The 18412-nt window shown below is 59.0% G+C and overlaps 1 protein-coding gene across 1 annotated transcript in view; it reads right to left on the bottom strand.

Annotated features, from left to right (window-relative positions):
• LOC140191838 (receptor tyrosine-protein kinase erbB-2-like) overlaps positions 1 to 18412 on the bottom strand; it is a 153931-nt gene that overhangs the window by 1982 nt on the left and 133537 nt on the right. The window contains exons 17-21 of the mRNA XM_072249625.1: positions 17052 to 17210; positions 11959 to 12034; positions 8618 to 8764; positions 3853 to 3950; positions 2441 to 2777 (exon numbers count right to left, since the gene is read on the bottom strand). Of these exons, the coding sequence (XP_072105726.1) occupies positions 2441 to 2777; positions 3853 to 3950; positions 8618 to 8764; positions 11959 to 12034; positions 17052 to 17210 (817 nt within the window). The remainder of the gene's footprint in view (positions 1 to 2440; positions 2778 to 3852; positions 3951 to 8617; positions 8765 to 11958; positions 12035 to 17051; positions 17211 to 18412) is intronic.

The following is an 18412-nucleotide window of genomic DNA, read 5'->3' as shown; positions in this document are numbered from 1 at the left end:
CCAGAGGACACAGATAGAGTGGATGTGGAGAGGATGTTTCCTATAGTGGGGGGAGTCTAGGACCAGAGGACACAGATAGAGTGGATGTGGAGAGGATGTTTCCTATAGTGGGGGAGTCTAGGACCAGAGGATACAGATAGAGTGGATGTGGAGGGGATGTTTCCTGTAGTGGGGGAGTCAAGGACCAGAGGACACAGATAGAGTGGGTGTGGAGAGGATGTTTCCTGTATTGGGAGAGTCTAGGACCAGAGGACACAGATAGAGTGGATGTGGAGAGGATGTTTCCTATAGTGGGGGAGTCTAGGACCAGAGGGCACAGATAGAGTGGATGTGGAGAGGATGCTTCCTGTAGTGGGGGAGTCTAGGACCAGAGGACACAGATAGAGTGGATGTGGAGAGGATGTTTCCTATAGTGGGGGAGTCTAGGACCAGAGGGCACAGATAGAGTGGATGTGGAGAGGATGTTTCCTACAGTGGGGGAGTCTAGGACCAGAGGACACAGATAGAGTGGATGTGGAGAGGATGTTTCCTATAGTGGAGGATTCTAGGACCAGAGGACACAGATAGAGTGGATGTGGAGAGGATGTTTCCTATAGTGGGGGGAGTCTAGGACCAGAGGGCACAGATAGAGTGGATGTGGAGAGGATGTTTCCTACAGTGGGGGAGTCTAGGACCAGAGGACACAGATAGAGTGGATATGGAGAGGATGTTTCCTATAGTGGAGGATTCTAAGACCAGAGGACACAGATAGAGTGGATGTGGAGAGGATGTTTCCTACAGTGGGGGAGTCTAGGACCAGAGGGGAGGAGGAATTTATTGAGCTTTCCTTTTCAAACTGGTGAGAAGTTTCTCCTTCTGAGTGGAGGGGGGGTGTCACATTCTAAACCGGTGAGTTTTCCTCTGGGGTGGGTGGGGGGCTCCCATTGGTGAGGAGTTTCTCCTCCTGGGGGGCAGATGTTAAATCCCTGGAATTCTCCACCCCAACACAGCTGCTGAATATTCGCAAAGCATGAAGAGATCACACTGTCAGTGATCATTCCCATCTCTTGACTCCGTAGTATTAGGAGAAGAACTGTTGGGATGGGGAACAGCTTCCTCCCCCTGGGCTGTGAGACGACTGAGCTCCCTGCACCACCCAGGTCTCGTCACGTGGCGTTAGACTCTTAGCTTTTTAAACCTTTGGCATAAATGCACATTATTGTTTGTTAATTTACTTGTAGTAATGCACGTGCGCGTGCGTGTGTGTGTGTGTGTGTGAGAGAGAGAGAGAGAGAGAGAAGGGAAGGGAAGAGGAGGGAAGGGAAGAGGAGGGAAGGGAAGAGGAGGGGAGGGAAGAGGAGGGAAGGGAAGAGGAGGGAAGGGAAGAGGAGGAAGGGAAGAGGAGGGGAGGGAAGAGGAGGGGAGGGAAGAGGAGGGAGGGAAGAGGAGGGAAGGGAAGAGGAGGGGAGGGAAGAGGAGGGGAGGGAAGAGGAGGGAAGGGAAGAGGAGGGAAGGGAAGAGGAGGGGAGGGAAGGGGAGGGGAGGGAAGGGAAGGGGAGGGAAGGGAAGAGGAGGGAAGGGAAGAGGAGGGGAGGGAAGGGAAGAGGGGAGGGAAGGGAAGAGGAGGGGAGGGAAGGGAAGAGGAGGGGAGGGAAGGGAAGAGGAGGGGAGGGAAGGGAAGAGGAGGGGAGGGAAGGGAAGAGGAGGGGAGGGAAGGGAAGAGGAGGGAAGGGAAGAGGAGGGAAGGGAAGAGGAGGGGAGAGAAGGGAAGAGGAGGGGAGGGAAGGGAAGAGGAGGGGGAGGGAAGGGAAGAGGAGGGGAGGGAAGGGAAGGGAAGAGGAGGGAAGGGAAGGGAAGAGGAGGGAAGGGAAGGGAAGAGGAGGGAAGGGAAGGGAAGGGAAGAGGAGGGAAGGGAAGAGGAGGGAAGGGAAGAGGAGGGAAGGGAAGGGAAGAGGAGGGGAGGGAAGGGAAGGGAAGGGAAGGGAAGAGGAGGGAAGGGAAGGGAAGAGGAGGGAAGTGAAGGGAAGAGGAGGGAAGGGAAGGGAAGAGGAGGGAAGGGAAGGGAAGAGGAGGGAAGGGAAGGGAAGAGGAGGGGAGGGAAGAGGAGGGGAGGGGAGGGAAGGGGAGGGAAGGGGAGGGAAGGGGAGGGGAGGGAAGAGGAGGGAAGGGGAGGGAAGAGGAGGGAAGGGGAGGGAAGAGGAGGGAAGGGGAGGGAAGAGGAGGGAAGGGGAGGGAAGGGAAGGGAAGAGGAGGGAAGGGAAGGGAAGAGGAGGGAAGGGAAGAGGAGGGAAGGGAAGAGGAGGGAAGGGAAGAGGAGGGAAGGGAAGAGGAGGGAAGGGAAGAGACGGGAAGAGAAGAGGAAATATGTACTATGTTGTGCACCCTGGTTGGGAGGAACATTGTTTCGTTTGACGGTATACTTTATGTGTTGTTTGTGAGTTATATGTACTGTGTTGTGCACCTTGGTCCAGGGGAACGTCGTTTCGTTTGGCGGTATACGTGTACTGTTGAAGGATGAGACTGGCGGGCGGGGGTCTCGGGGGAGTCATTGGCCGCGGGGAAGCTGTGTGAGGTGATGGGATCCTGCAAACGCTCGCAGGCGGGAAGCACACAACTGCCAGCCGGGAAGGCATTTCCGCTAGTACTTGGGGGGGGGGGGGGGGTTGCGCGGCGTCGAGTCGGGGAGCCCGTACCAGGTACTCTTCCGCGTCGATCAGGTCCTGCATGTCCTCGTCCTCCAGCAGCGTTCGGTAGAACTTGCTGTCAGTGGGGCTCTGAGGTACGAGGTGCTCGTCGCCCTGTGGGGAGGGGCGGTGGGGGGAGAAAGCAGCCGTCAGTACGAGGGTCCCGCTCCGGACCGCTGGCCCAAACTCCCACACTGGAGCCCCCCGCCCCAGACCACCCTGTGAGATGCAGAGGGCGGAGGTGGAAGAATGGGGAGAAATGGGGTGATGGAGAAGATGGGGGGGTGGTTCAGGAAGGAGAAGATTTGGGAAAGAGTGGCAGAGATAAAGGGAGAGAGGGGCAAGAGATCGAAGGGAGGGGGGGGAAGGAGAGAGTGGCAGAATGGATGGGGGTGGGGGCGGTGGAGGATGGATACCTCTGATCAGAGACCTGGAGCTGAAACCCGACCAGGGACGCCACACGTCCCTACAGGAGTCCACAACACCCTGACGAGCCCTTCCACCTTCCCATCCAGAGCCCTGACCGTGCTTTCCCCCTCCCCGTCAATCCGACCGCGAAACCTCCGCCCCCCCCAGTGAACCTGCACTCCCTCCCACTTCACCGCACCCTCCCCCCACTGACCCCCACCCTCCCCCACACCCCCACCGCACCGCACCCTCCCCCACTGACCCCCATCCTCCCCCACCCCACCGCACCCCTCCCCCACACCCCCCACCGCACCACACCCTCCCCCACTGACCCCCCATCCTCCCCCACACCGCACCGCGCCCTCCCCCACTGAGCCCCCATCCTCCCCCACCCCCACTGCACCCTCCCCCACACCCTCACCGCATCCCCCCCACACTGACCCCCATCCTCCCCCACACCACACCGCACCCCCCCCCACACTGACCCCCATCCTCCCCCACACCCCCCACCGCACCGCACCCTCCCCCGCACTGACCCCCATCCTCCCGCACCCCCCACTGCACCCTCCCCCCACACTGACCCCCATCCTCCCGCACCCCCCCACCGCACCCTCCCCCACACTGACCCCCATCCTCCCCCACCCCCACCGCACCCTCCCCCACACTGACCCCCATCCTCCCCCACCCCCACCGCACCCTCCCCCACACTGACCCCCATCCTCCCCCACACCCCCACCGCACCCTCCCCCACCCCCACCCCCCCCACCACACCCTCCCCCACCTGGATGACGATGTAGCGCTGGGGATCCCGGGCCATCTTGGAGAACTCTGCCACCAGCTCCTGGAAGCGGGGACGACACTCCGAGTCGATCATCCAGCCTAAAGACAAGCGGGAATTCTCCGTCACCGCCTGTCAGGTCTCCCGGGGACTTGGCCCACGACTGGGGCACGGCTCCCCGGCACACACACACACCGACGGCTCTCCCATTTGAGCTGTTGCCCTTTGGGAGGACCAACCGGGGCAGGACTTGCCCAGTGAACGGTCGGGCGCTGAGGAGAGGGATAGGGCAGACGGATCTGGAATACAGGTCCAGAATTCCTTAAAGGTGGGTAGGCTTGTAAAGAAAGCTTTTGGCACACCGACCTTCATTAATCAATGTATTGCGTGCAGGGGTTGGTGAAGCCCAGTTCAGAGTATTGTGTTCTGTTCTGGTCACCTAGCTACAGGTGACCTGTGTGTTCCTCCTGGTATCGGGTCATTTCCACCCTGGGGAAGAAGGCTGTCCCTTCGACCTTTTCATCTCCTCTTTCTTCGCTGTGGATAGTATGGGGGGGGCTGTCAGCGGGACATTGATAGGATGCAGAACTGGGCTGAGAAGTGGCAGATGGAGTTCAAACCAGATAAGTATGAGCTGGTTCATTTTGGTAGGTCAAATATGATAGTATTAATGGTAAGACTCTTGGCAGTGTGGAGGATCAGAGGGATCTTGGGGTCCAAGTCCATAGGACACTCAAAGCTGCTACGCAGGTTGACTCTGTGGTTAAGAAGGCATACAGTGCATTGGCCTTCATCAACCGTGGGATTGAGTTTAAGAGCCAAAAGGTAATGTTACAGTTATATAGGACCCTGGTCAGATCCCACTTGGGGTACTGTGCTCAGTTCTGGTCGCCTCACTACAGGAAGGATGTGGAAGCTATAGAAAGGGTGCAGAGGAGATTTACAAGGATGTTGTCTGGATTGGAGAACATGCCTGATGAGAATAGGTTGAGTGAACTCGGCCTTTTCTCCTTGGAGCGACGGAGGACGAGAGGTGACCTGATTGAGGTCTACAAGATGATGAGAGGCATTGATTGTGTGGATAGTCAGAGGCTATTTCCCATGGCTGGAATGGCTAGCACGAGAGGGCACAGTTTTAAGCTGCTTGGGAGTAGGTACAGAGGAGATGTCAGCGGTAAGTTTTTTACACAGAGAGTGGTGAGTGTGTGGAATGGGCTGCCGGCAACGGTGGTGGAGGCAGATACAATAGGGTCTTTTAAGAGACTCCTGGATGGGTACATGGAGCTTAGAAAAATAGAGGGCTATAGGTAAGCCTAGGTAGTTCTAAGGTAGGGACATGTTCAGCACAGCTTTGTGGGCCGAAGGGCCTGTATTGTGCTGTAGGTTCCCTATGTTTCTAAAGAGAAAAGCCCTGGCTCACTCAACCTCTCCTCATTAGACACCCTCTCTAATCCAGTCAGCATCCTGGTGAATCTCCTCTGCACCCTCTCTAATCCAGGCAGCATCCTGGTGAATCTCCTCTGCACCCTCTCTAATCCAGGCAGCATCCTGGTGAATCTCCTCCGCACCCTCTCTAATCCAGGCAGCATCCTGGTGAATCTCCTCCGCACCCTCTCTAATCCAGGCAACGTCCTGGTGAATCTCCTCTGCACCCTCTCTAATCCAGGCGGCGTCCTGGTGAATCTCCTCTGCACCCTCTCTAATCCAGGCAGCATCCTGGTAGATCTCCTCTGCACCCTCTCTAATCCAGGCGGCACCCTGGTGAATCTCCTCTGCACCCTCTCTAATCCAGGCGGCGTCCTGGTGAATCTCCTCTGCACCCTCTCTAATCCAGGCGGCGTCCTGGCGAATCTCCTCTGCACCCTCTCTAATCCAGGCGGCGTCCTGGCGAATCTCCTCTGCACCCTCTCTAATCCAGGCGGCGTCCTGGCGAATCTCCTCTGCACCCTCTCTAATCCAGGCGGCGTCCTGGCGAATCTCCTCTGCACCCTCTCTAATCCAGGCGGCGTCCTGGCGAATCTCCTCTGCACCCTCTCTAATCCAGGCGGCGTCCTGGCGAATCTCCTCTGCACCCTCTCTAATCCAGGCGGCGTCCTGGCGAATCTCCTCTGCACCCTCTCTAATCCAGGCGGCGTCCTGGCGAATCTCCTCTGCACCCTCTCTAATCCAGGCGGCGTCCTGGCGAATCTCCTCTGCACCCTCTCTAATCCAGGCGGCGTCCTGGCGAATCTCCTCTGCACCCTCTCAAATCCAGGCGGCGTCCTGGCGAATCTCCTCTGCACCCTCTCAAATCCAGGCGGCGTCCAGGCGAATCTCCTCCGCACCCTCTCAAATCCAGGCGGCGTCCTGGCGAATCTCCTCCGCACCCTCTCAAATCCAGGCGGCGTCCTGGCGAATCTCCTCCGCACCCTCTCAAATCCAGGCGGCGTCCTGGCGAATCTCCTCCGCACCCTCTCTAATCCAGGCGGCGTCCTGGCGAATCTCCTCCGCACCCTCTCAAATCCAGGCGGCGTCCTGGCGAACCTCCTCCGCACCCTCTCAAATCCAGGCGGCGTCATGGCGAACCTCCTCCGCACCCTCTCTAATCCAGGCGGCGTCCTGGCGAATCTCCTCCGCACCCTCTCTAATCCAGGCGGCGTCCTGGCGAACCTCCTCCGCACCCTCTCTAATCCAGGCGGCGTCCTGGCGAGTATCCTCCGCACCCTCTCTAATCCAGGCGGCGTCCTGGTGAATCTCCTCCGTACCCTCTCTAATCCAGGCGGCGTCCTGGCGAGTATCCTCCGCACCCTCTCTAATCCAGGCGGCGTCCTGGCGAATCTCCTCCGCACCCTCTCTAATCCAGGCGGCGTCCTGGTGAATCTCCTCCGCACCCTCTCTAATCCAGGCAGCGTCCTGGTGAATCTCCTCTAGACCCTCTCTAATCCAGGCGGCATCCTGGTGAATCTCCTCCGCACCCTCTCTAATCCAGGCAGCATCCTGGTGAATCTCCTCTGCACACTCTCTAATCCAGGCAGCATCCTGGTAAATCTCTCTCTGCACCCTCTCTAATCCAGGTAGTATACTGGTGAATCTCCTCTGCACCCTCTCTTAATCCAGCCAGCATCCTGGTGAATCTCCTCTGCACCCTCTCTAATCCAGTCATCATCCTGGTGAATCTCCTCTGCACCCTCTCTAATCCAGCCAGCATCCTGGTGAATCTCCTCTGCAGCCTCTCTAATCCAGGCAGCATCCTGGTGAATCTCCTCTGCAGCCTCTCTAATCCAGGCAGCACCCTGGTGAATCTCCTCCGCACCCTCTCTAATTCAGGCAGCATCCTGGTGAATCTCCTCCGCACCCTCTCTAATCCAGGCAGCATCCTGGTGAATCTCCTCTGCACCCTCTCTAATCCAGACAGCATCCTGGTGAATCTCCTCTGCACCCTCTCTAATCCAGGCAGCACCCTGGTGAATCTCCTCTGCACCCTCTCTAATCCAGGCAGCACCTTGGTGAATCTCCTCCACACCCTCTCTAATCCAGGCAGCACCCTGGTGAATCTCCTCCGCACCCTCTCTAATCCAGACAGCATCCCGGTGAATCTCCTCCGCACCCTTTCTAATCCAGGCAGCACCCTGGTGAATCTCCTCCGCACCCTCTCTAATCCAGGCAGCACCCTGGTGAATCTCCTCCGCACCCTCTCTAATCCAGACAGCATCCCGGTGAATCCCCTCCGCACCCTCTCTAATCCAGGCAGCACCCTGGTGAATCTCCTCCGCACCCTCTCTAATCCAGGCAGCCTCCTGGTGAATCTCCTCCGCACCCTTTGTAATCCAAGCAGCATCCTGGTGAATCTCCTCTGCACCCTCTCTAATCCAGGCAGCATCCTGGTGAATCTCCTCTGCACCCTCTCTAATCCAGGAAGCACCCTGGTGAATCTCCTCCGCACCCTCTCTAATCCAGACAGCATCCCGGTGAATCTCCTCCGCACCCTTTCTAATCCAGGCAGCACCCTGGTGAATCTCCTCCGCACCCCCTCTCTAATCCAGGCAGCACCCTGGTGAATCTCCTCCGCACCCTCTCTAATCCAGACAGCATCCCGGTGAATCCCCTCCGCACCCTCTCTAATCCAGGCAGCACCCTGGTGAATCTCCTCCGCACCCTCTCTAATCCAGGCAGCCTCCTGGTGAATCTCCTCCGCACCCTTTGTAATCCAAGCAGCATCCTGGTGAATCTCCTCTGCACCCTCTCTAATCCAGGCAGCATCCTGGTGAATCTCCTCTGCACCCTCTCTAATCCAGGCAGCATCCTGGTGAATCTCCTCTGCACTCTCTCTAATCCAGGCAGCATCCTGGTGAATCCCCTCTGCACCCTCTCTAATCCAGACAGCATCCTGGTGAATCTCCTCTGCACCCTCTCTAATCCAGGCAGCATCCTTGTGAATCTCCTCTGCACCCTCTCTAATCCAGGCAGCATCCTGGTGAATCTCCTCTGCACCCTCTCTAAAGCTTCCACATCCTTCGTATGATATGCTTGATGCGGATATTACAAAAAAAACATTTAAAGCGTCTGGCAGTTTTCGGGCTCTGTAAAAGTTTCCTGCTCAGAGCAGTGGTCGGGTGTCGCAGCTGAAAAAAAAACCCAAAGGGAACGCTGCTTGGCACGGTGCTCCGCCCGGCTGGGTTGTGACGCGTGAACCCCCATGCCAGCCCGATAGCCCTCCCGCCCCGGGCTCTTCTGACGCCCGGCCACATCCCAGTGGGAGCCCCCGTGCCCTCCCCAGTCCGCCACTCACACTTGACCATAATCATGTAGACGTCGATGGTGCAGATTGGAGGCTGTGGCAGGCGTTCCCCCTTCTCCAGCAGCTCGTGGATTTCTCGAGCCGGGATCCCATCGTAAGGCTTGGCACCGAACGTCATCAGCTCCCAGACCGTCACCCCTGCGGGCACAGAGCAGGGACGTGACCTCTCACCGCCCCCCGACACACACACACACACAGACGATCACCAGGACACGCGCTGACCGGGTTAACACTGGGGAGATGGTCCAGGGGAGCCTCACCCACACGGATCAGAGTCACTGAGGTGCTGGGGAGGGGCTGCGTCTCCACGGTGGCCTCCGGGGCAGACCGGGCACGGGTGGTCAGGGGTCGTGCCGGGGCGTTTGTCAGCTGGTAGAGACGGGTGAGGGTGAACACCAGGGTTCGGAGGGGATGGAAGGGTGGAGTGGGCAGGGTTGGATACCAGGGTGGGGGAGACAGTGTTGGACATCAGGGTATGGGTGGGGGAGGGTGGAGTGGGCAGGACTGGACACCAGGGGAGGGGAGACAGGGGGGGGGGGGGACATCAGGGTATGGGGAGGGAATGATTGAACACCAGGGGAGGGGAGACAGTGTTGGACATCAGGGTATGGGTAGGGAAGGGTGGAGTGGGCAGGATTGGACACCAGAGTGGGGGTGACAGTGTCAGACATGGGGTATGGGGAGGGGAAGGTGGAGTGGGCAGGATTGGACACCAGGGGAGGGGAGACAGTGTTGGACATCAGGGTATGGGGACAGGAGGGTGGGGAAGACAGTGTTGGACATTGGGGTATGGGGACGGGAGGGTGGGGTGGGCAGGATTAAATACCAGGGGAGGGGAGACAGTGTCGGACATGGGGTACGGGGAGGGAAGGGTGGAGTGGGCAGGATTGGACATCAGGGGAGGGGAGACAATGTCGGACATGGGGTATGGGGACGGGAGGGTGGAGTGGGCAGGACTGGACATCGGGGTGGGGAAGACAGTGTTGGACATCGGGGTATGGGGAGGGAAGGGTGGGGGAGACAGGATTGGACACCAGGGCATGGGGAGGGAGGGAAGGGTGGGGGAGACAGGATTGGACATCGGAGTATGGGGAGGGAAGGGTGGGAGAGACAGTGTCGGACATGGGGTATGGGGAGAGAAGGGTGGAGTGGGCAGGATTGAATACCAGGGGAGGGGAGACAGTGTCGGACATGGGGTATGGGGAGGGAAGGGTGGAGTGGGCAGGATTGAATACCAGGGGAGGGGAGACAGTGTCGGACATGGGGTATGGGGAGGGAAGGGTGGAGTGGGCAGGATTGAATACCAGGGGAGGGGAGACAGTGTCGGGCATGGGGTATGGGGAGAGAAGGGTGGAGTGGGCAGGATTGAATACCAGGGGAGGGGAGACAGTGTCGGACATGGGGTATGGGGAGGGAAGGGTGGAGTGGGCAGGATTGAATACCAGGGGAGGGGAGACAGTGTCGGACATAGGGTATGGGGAGGGGAGGGTGGAGTGGGCAGGATTGAATACCGGGGAGGGGAGACAGTGTCGGACATGGGGTATGGGGAGGGGAGGGTGGGGTGGGCAGGATTGGACACCAGGGGAGGGGAGACAGTGTTGGACATCAGGGTATGGGGACAGGAGGGTGGGGAAGACAGTGTTGGACATTGGGGTATGGGGAGGAGAGGGTGGAGTGGGCAGGATTGGACACCAGGGGAGGGGAGACAGTGTCGGACATGGGGTACGGGGAGGGAAGGGTGGAGTGGGCAGGACTGGACATCGGGGTGGGGAAGACAGTGTTGGACATCGGGGTATGGGGAGGGAAGGGTGGGGGAGACAGGATTGGACACCAGGGCATGGGGAGGGAAGGGTGGGGGAGACAGGATTGGACATCGGAGTATGGGGAGGGAAGGGTGGGAGAGACAGTGTCGGACATGGGGTATGGGGAGAGAAGGGTGGAGTGGGCAGGATTGAATACCAGGGGAGGGGAGACAGTGTCGGACATGGGGTATGGGGAGGGGAGGGTGGAGTGGGGCAGGATTGGATACCAGGGGAGGGGAGACAGTGTCGGACATGGGGTATGGGGAGGGGAGGGTGGAGTGGGCAGGATTGAATACCAGGGGAGGGGAGACAGTGTCGGACATGGGGTATGGGGAGAGAAGGGTGGAGTGGGCAGGATTGAATACCAGGGGAGGGGAGACAGTGTCGGACATGGGGTATGGGGAGGGGAGGGTGGAGTGGGCAGGATTGGATACCAGGGGGAGGGGAGACAGTGTTGGACATCAGGGTATGGGGACAGGAGGGTGGGGAAGACAGTGTCGGACATGGGGTATGGGGACGGGAGGGTGGGGTGGGCAGGATTGGATACCAGGGGAGGGGAGACAGGATTGGACATTGGGGTATGTGGACAGGAGGGTGGGGAAGACAGTGTTGGACATTGGGGTATGGGGACGGGAGGGTGGGGTGGGCAGGATTGGATACCAGGGGAGGGGAGACAGTGTCGGACATGGGGTATGGGGACGGGAGGGTGGAGTGGGCAGGATTGGATACCAGGGGAGGGGAGACAGTGTTGGACATTGGGGTATGTGGACAGGAGGGTGGGGAAGACAGTGTTGGACATTGGGGTATGGGGACGGGAGGGTGGAGTGGGCAGGATTGGATACCAGGGGAGGGGAGACAGTGTCGGACATGGGGTATGGGGAGGGGAGGGTGGGGTGGGCAGGATTGGATACCAGGGGAGGGGAGACAGGATTGGACATTGGGGTATGTGGACAGGAGGGTGGGGAAGACAGTGTTGGACATTGGGGTATGGGGACGGGAGGGTGGAGTGGGCAGGATTGGATACCAGGGGAGGGGAGACAGTGTCGGACATGGGGTATGGGGAGGGGAGGGTGGGGTGGGCAGGATTGGATACCAGGGGAGGGGAGACAGGATTGGACATTGGGGTATGTGGACAGGAGGGTGGGGAAGACAGTGTTGGACATTGGGGTATGGGGACGGGAGGGTGGGGTGGGCAGGATTGGATACCAGGGTAGGGAGGGGATGGAAGAGTGGGGGAGATTGGAGGTCAGTTGGTGGGAAGGGGGGTGAGGACTGACAGTGAAGTGGACACAACAGGGTGGCTGGGATACCAGGGTTGGGGGGAGAGATGGACAAGGCTGGACACCAGGAACGGATGAGGGGGATCAGTTGGTGGGGAGGGGTGAGGATGGTTCGGGTGGGCAGAACGGGTAGGGTGTACAGGGTTGATGGAGGCTGCTGGTGGGTGTGTTGGGGGGGGGGAGGAGGAGGAAGGGTTGGGGTGGACAATCTGCTCCCCAGGTGAATCAGGACCGCCGCTGGCTCTCGTACCGTAACTCCAGACGTCACTCTGGTGGGTGAACCTCCGGTGCAGTATCGACTCGAGAGCCATCCACTTGATCGGCACCTGAACAGTAACGGGAGAGATGCGTCAGGCCCGCGTAACTGAGGCAACGCTGTCAGCCACCCCCCACCACGTAAAACCCCTGACACTACAGCTCGAGTGAGGAGGGAACAGCATCGGAACTTCGCACATTGGCCAAAGGAAAGTTCAACGTTGTGGGGAATATTCGTTAGTCATTTTTGTTAATTTACGGAGAGGCAGCACGGAATAGGGTCTTCTGGCCAGTCTCCCAAATTAACCACCGGACAATTTTACAACGACTAACTAACCTCCCAACCTGGACGGTGGGAGGAAACCGCAGCACGCTGAGGAAACCCAGGGATGCCAGGGGAAAGAACGTACAAGCAGTGGTGGGAATCGAACCCGGTGCTCATCGCCAGGCTACCGTGCCGTTTTCTTTCCTCGCGGGGCAGCCGCAAAATGAAGAAACACAACGGAACCCATTTAAGGAAAAACCCTGCACGGACAAACGGCCAATGTGTGTGGAAAAAAAAAATTAACAAATCGTGCAAACTATATACACAAAAAAAACATTAACTGCAGAAACACACACAAAGTTGCTGGTGACCACAGCAGGCCAGGCAGCATCTGTAGGAAGAGGTACAGTCGACGTTTCAGGCTGAGACCCTTCGTCAGGACTAACTGAAGGAAGAGTTAGTAAGGGATTTGAAAGTGGGAGGGGGAGGGGGAGATCCAAAATGACAGGAGAAGACAGGTGGGGGAGGGATGGAGCAAAGAGCTGGACAGGTGATCGGCAAAAGGGATACGAGGCTGGAAAACGGAGCGGATCATTGGGAGGGGAGGCCTGGGGAGAAAGAAAGGGGGAGGGGAGCCCAGAGGAAGATGGAGAGCAGGCAAGGAGTGATTGTGAGAGGGACAGAGAGATGAGAAAAAAAAAGGGCAGGTGGGAATAAAAATAAATCAATAAGGGATGGGGTAGAATTGCAGAATCCCGGAAAGTGAGCCCACAGTCCAGGACGCCAGCCGACAACAGGACAGGTCAGCTGAAAGGTTCCATGATTCACCCCATGACTGACTTCCAATGGCCAACCCTGAGCTGCGGGCCAGCGTATGATGTGTGCATTGTACGGACTATGGACACGTGGATCAGACTGGACTGCAGCGGACAGGAATTCTCCACAACGGGGAGTCAGAATCGCCCAACACACCAACGGGACCAGCCTACCCACTGTCACGGACACAGATACAGAAAGGGGCAAGAAACATCGTGAAGGATCCCACCCACCCTGCTCACGGACTGTCTGTCCCACTCCCGTCAGGGGGGAGGCTACGTAGCATCCACGCCACGGACCACCAGACTCAAAAACAGTGACTCTCCCCAAGCAGTGAGTCTGATCAACACCTCCACCCAATGACCCACCCCTCCACAGTCCAAATCACCCACTGACCCACCCCTCCACACGCTCAATCACCCACTGACCCACCCCTCCACACCCCCAATGACCCAGCGACCCACCCCTCCACACCCCCAATCACCCACTGACCCACCCCTCCACACCCCCAATCACCCACTGACCCACCCCTCCAGACCTCCAATCACCCACTGACCCACCCCTCCACACCCCCAATCACCCACTGACCCACCCCTCCACACCCCCGATCACCCACTGACCCACCTCCACACCCCCAATCACCCACTGACCCACCCCTCCACACCCCAAATCACCCACTGACCCACTCCTCCACACCCCCAATCACCCACTGACCCGGCCCTCTGCACCCTGAATCACCCACTGACCCACCCCGCCACACCCCCAATCACACACCGACCCACCTCTCCACACCCTCAATCACACACCGACCCACCCCTCCACACCCCCAATGACCCACTGACCCACCCCTCCACACCCCCAATCACCCACTGACCCACCCCTCCACACCCCCAATCACCCACTGACCCACCTCTCCACTCCCCCAATCATCCACTGACCCACCCCTCCACACCCCCAATAACTCACTGACCCACCCCTCCACACCCCCAATCACCCACTGACCCACCCCTCCACACCCCCAATCACCCACTGACCCACCCCTCCACACCCCCAATCACCCATTGACCCACCCCTCCACACCCCCAATCACCCACTGACCCACCCCTCCACACCCCCAATCACCCACTGACACACCCCTCCACACCCCCAATCACCCACTGACACACCCCTCCACACACCCCCAATCACCCACCGACCCACCCCTCCACACCCCCAATCACCCACCGACCCACCCCTCCACACCCCCAATCACCCACCGACCCACCCCTCCACACACCCAATCACCCACCGACCCACCCCTCCACACACCCAATCACCCACTGACCCACCCCTCCACTCCCCCAATCACCCACTGACCCACCCCTCCACACCCCCAATCACCCACTGACCCCACCCCTCCACACACCCAATCACCCACTGACCCACCCCTCCACTCCCCCAATCACCCACTGACCCACCCCTCCACACACCCAATCACCCACTGACCCACCCCTCCACACCCCCAATCACACACTGACCCACCCCTCCACACACCCAATCACCCACTGACCCACCCCTCCGCACCCCCAATCACCCACCGACCCACCCCTCCGCACCCCCAATCACCCACTGACCCACCCCTCCGCACCCCCAGTCACCCACTGACCCACCCCTCCACACCCCCAGTCACCCACCGACCCACCCCTCCACAGTCCCAATCACCCACCGACCCACCCTTCCACACCCCCAATCACCCACTGACCCACCCCTCCACTCCCCCAATCACCCACTAAACCACCCCTCCACACCCCAATCACCCACCGACCCACCCCTCCACACCCCCAATCACCCACTGACCCACCCCTCCACACCCCCAATCACCCACTGACCCACCCCTCCACACCCCCAATCACCCACCGACCCACCCCTCCGCACCCCCAATCACCCACTGACCCACCCCTCCACACCCCCAGTCACCCACTGACCCACCCCTCCACACCCCCAATCACCCACCTACCCACCCCTCCACAGTCCCAATCACCCACCGACCCACCCTTCCACACCCCCAATCACCCACTGACCCACCCCTCCACTCCCCCAATCACCCACTAAACCACCCCTCCACACCCCAATCACCCACCGACCCACCCCTCCACACCCCCAATCACCCACCGACCCACCCCTCCACACCCCCAATCACCCACCGACCCACCCCTCCACACACCCAATCACCCACCGACCCACCCCTCCACACACCCAATCACCCACTGACCCACCCCTCCACTCCCCCAATCACCCACTGACCCACCCCTCCACACCCCCAATCACCCACTGACCCCACCCCTCCACACACCCAATCACCCACTGACCCACCCCTCCACTCCCCCAATCACCCACTGACCCACCCCTCCACACACCCAATCACCCACTGACCCACCCCTCCACACCCCCAATCACACACTGACCCACCCCTCCACACACCCAATCACCCACTGACCCACCCCTCCACACCCCCAATCACCCACCGACCCACCCCTCCGCACCCCCAATCACCCACTGACCCACCCCTCCACACCCCCAGTCACCCACTGACCCACCCCTCCACACCCCCAATCACCCACCTACCCACCCCTCCACAGTCCCAATCACCCACCGACCCACCCTTCCACACCCCCAATCACCCACTGACCCACCCCTCCACTCCCCCAATCACCCACTAAACCACCCCTCCACACCCCAATCACCCACCGACCCACCCCTCCACACCCCCAATCACCCACCGACCCACCCCTCCACACCCCCAATCACCCACCGACCCACCCCTCCACACACCCAATCACCCACCGACCCACCCCTCCACACACCCAATCACCCACTGACCCACCCCTCCACTCCCCCAATCACCCACTGACCCACCCCTCCACACCCCCAATCACCCACTGACCCCACCCCTCCACACACCCAATCACCCACTGACCCACCCCTCCGCACCCCCAATCACCCACTGACCCACCCCTCCACACCCCCAATCACCCACCGACCCACCCCTCCACAGTCCCAATCACCCACCGACCCACCCCTCCACACCCCCAATCACCCACTGACCCACCCCTCCACTCCCCCAATCACCCACTAAACCACCCCTCCACACCCCAATCACCCACCGACCCACCCCTCCACACCCCCAATCACCCACTGACCCACCCCTCCACTCCCCCAATCACCCACTGACCCACCCCTCCACACCCCCAATCACCCACTGACCCCACCCCTCCACACACCCAATCACCCACTGACCCACCCCTCCGCACCCCCAATCACCCACTGACCCACCCCTCCACACCCCCAGTCACCCACTGACCCACCCCTCCACACCCCCAATCACCCACCGACCCACCCCTCCACAGTCCCAATCACCCACCGACCCACCCCTCCACACCCCCAATCACCCACTGACCCACCCCTCCACACCCCCAATCACCCACTGACCCACCCCTCCACTCCCCCAATCACCCACTAAACCACCCCTCCACACCCCAATCACCCACCGACCCACCCCTCCACACCCCCAATCACCCACTGACCCACCCCTCCACACCCCCAATCACCCACTGACCCACCCCTCCACTCCCCCAATCACCCACTGACCCACCCCTCCACACCCCCTATCACCCACTGACCCACCCCTCCACACCCCCAATCACCCACTAAACCACCCCTCCACACCCCAATCACCACTACTTTATCATTTCCCGTCAGAGTCGCCTCATGTACAGACACTCCTGTGCCCAGCGTCACTTTGTGGACACACAATCAATATCTGTGTCTAAGCTAATTTTATGTATTTATATTTATTGTGTTTTTTAAAAAATAGCATTGTGTTATCTTATTGTGTGTTTGTTTTGTTCTGCATCAGATCTGGTGTGACAATTATTTTGTTCTCGTTTACATTTGTGTGCGGGAAATGACATTGAACTATTTTGACCTTCCACTGGCTAAAGAGACCACGGTCCGCGGATCGGACTGACCTTTCCGCCATCGGCATGATACTCCGTCTCGTCCGTGTCCAGGAGCCTGGCAAGCCCGAAGTCTGTGATCTTCACGTGGTTCAAGCTCTTCACCAGGACGTTCCTCGCTGCCAGGTCGCGGTGGACCAACCGGACTTGATCCTCGAGGTAGTTCATTCCCTGGTCGACGGCAAGAATGAGATCTGGTTGGCGTGCCCTCTTCCGATCTCGGCCACTCTGACCGAGAAACCCCCCCCTCAAACTCTGGTCCTACCCCCCCACACCCCTGGGTGTCATTTCGCTGCACGCCCGGCCATCAACCACACTGCTGATAATGTAACCTGTTGTCACACACACACACCACTCACAGTCCCACCTGGCTCCCGGGATTTACAGTCTGCAGGTTACCCCCTCCAGTATTTCCCATGGTAGGGGAGTCTAGGACAAAAGGGCACGACTTCAGGATTTCAGGACGCCCATTTAGAACAGAGACACAGAGAAATTACTTCAGTCAGAGGGTGGTAAATCTGTGGAATTTGTTACCATGAGAGGCTGTGGAGGCCAAGTCACTGGGTGTATTTAAGGCAGAGATAGATAGGTTCTTGATTAGCCAGGGCATCAAAGGGTATGGGGAGTGGTGATGACTGGAAGAATTGGATCGGCTCATGATTGAATGGCGGAGCAGACTCAATGGGCTGAATGGCCTACTTCTGCTCCTATGGTCTTACAGTATGGGGGTGTGGAAATGACAGAGGGAAGTCTTTTCTCCCCCACACAGTGTGTGGAACGCCCTGCCCGGTGGGGGGTGGTAGAGGCAGATATATTAGGGACATTTAAGAGACTGTTACATAGGCACATGGATGATAGAAAAATGGAGGGTTATGCAGGAGGGAAGGGTTAGATTGCACTTAAAGGGTTGGCGACGGGCCTGTTCTGTACGGTTCTAAGCTCCATGAGCTTAAATCACATTCCTGCGAACCTGGAGTCCCCACACACGGGGCAGATTCACGGTCACCTTCACCAGCCGTACTTGATTATTTAACTGAATTTCGATTTCCCCGGCTGTCAGCCAGCACAGAGACAGGCCCCTTGGCTGAACCGGTCCACGCCCATCCAGGACAGTCGGGATTTCCCTGCATTTTGCCCGTATCCTTCTGCCAGGGATTCCACGGGCCCCCTTGGTTAATGGTAGGGTTCATGCCATGAAAAACTTCAGGAATCCCTGCCCTAAACTTTTCCCGTTCACGCCTTTTAAAAAGCTTTGCGGAGCATCTCTGCAAAAGCGGAATTTCCCGCCGACCAACCATTTTAATTTCTATCCCCCATTCCTGTTCTGACATGTTGGTCCACGGCCTCCTCCTTTGCCACAATAAGGCCACACT

This window comes from Mobula birostris, chromosome X (genome assembly GCF_030028105.1).
Source record: "Mobula birostris isolate sMobBir1 chromosome X, sMobBir1.hap1, whole genome shotgun sequence".
Taxonomy (NCBI): domain Eukaryota; kingdom Metazoa; phylum Chordata; class Chondrichthyes; order Myliobatiformes; family Myliobatidae; genus Mobula; species Mobula birostris.
Note: the sequence above shows the minus strand (reverse complement) of the source record. Positions and strands in the feature narration are given on the sequence as shown.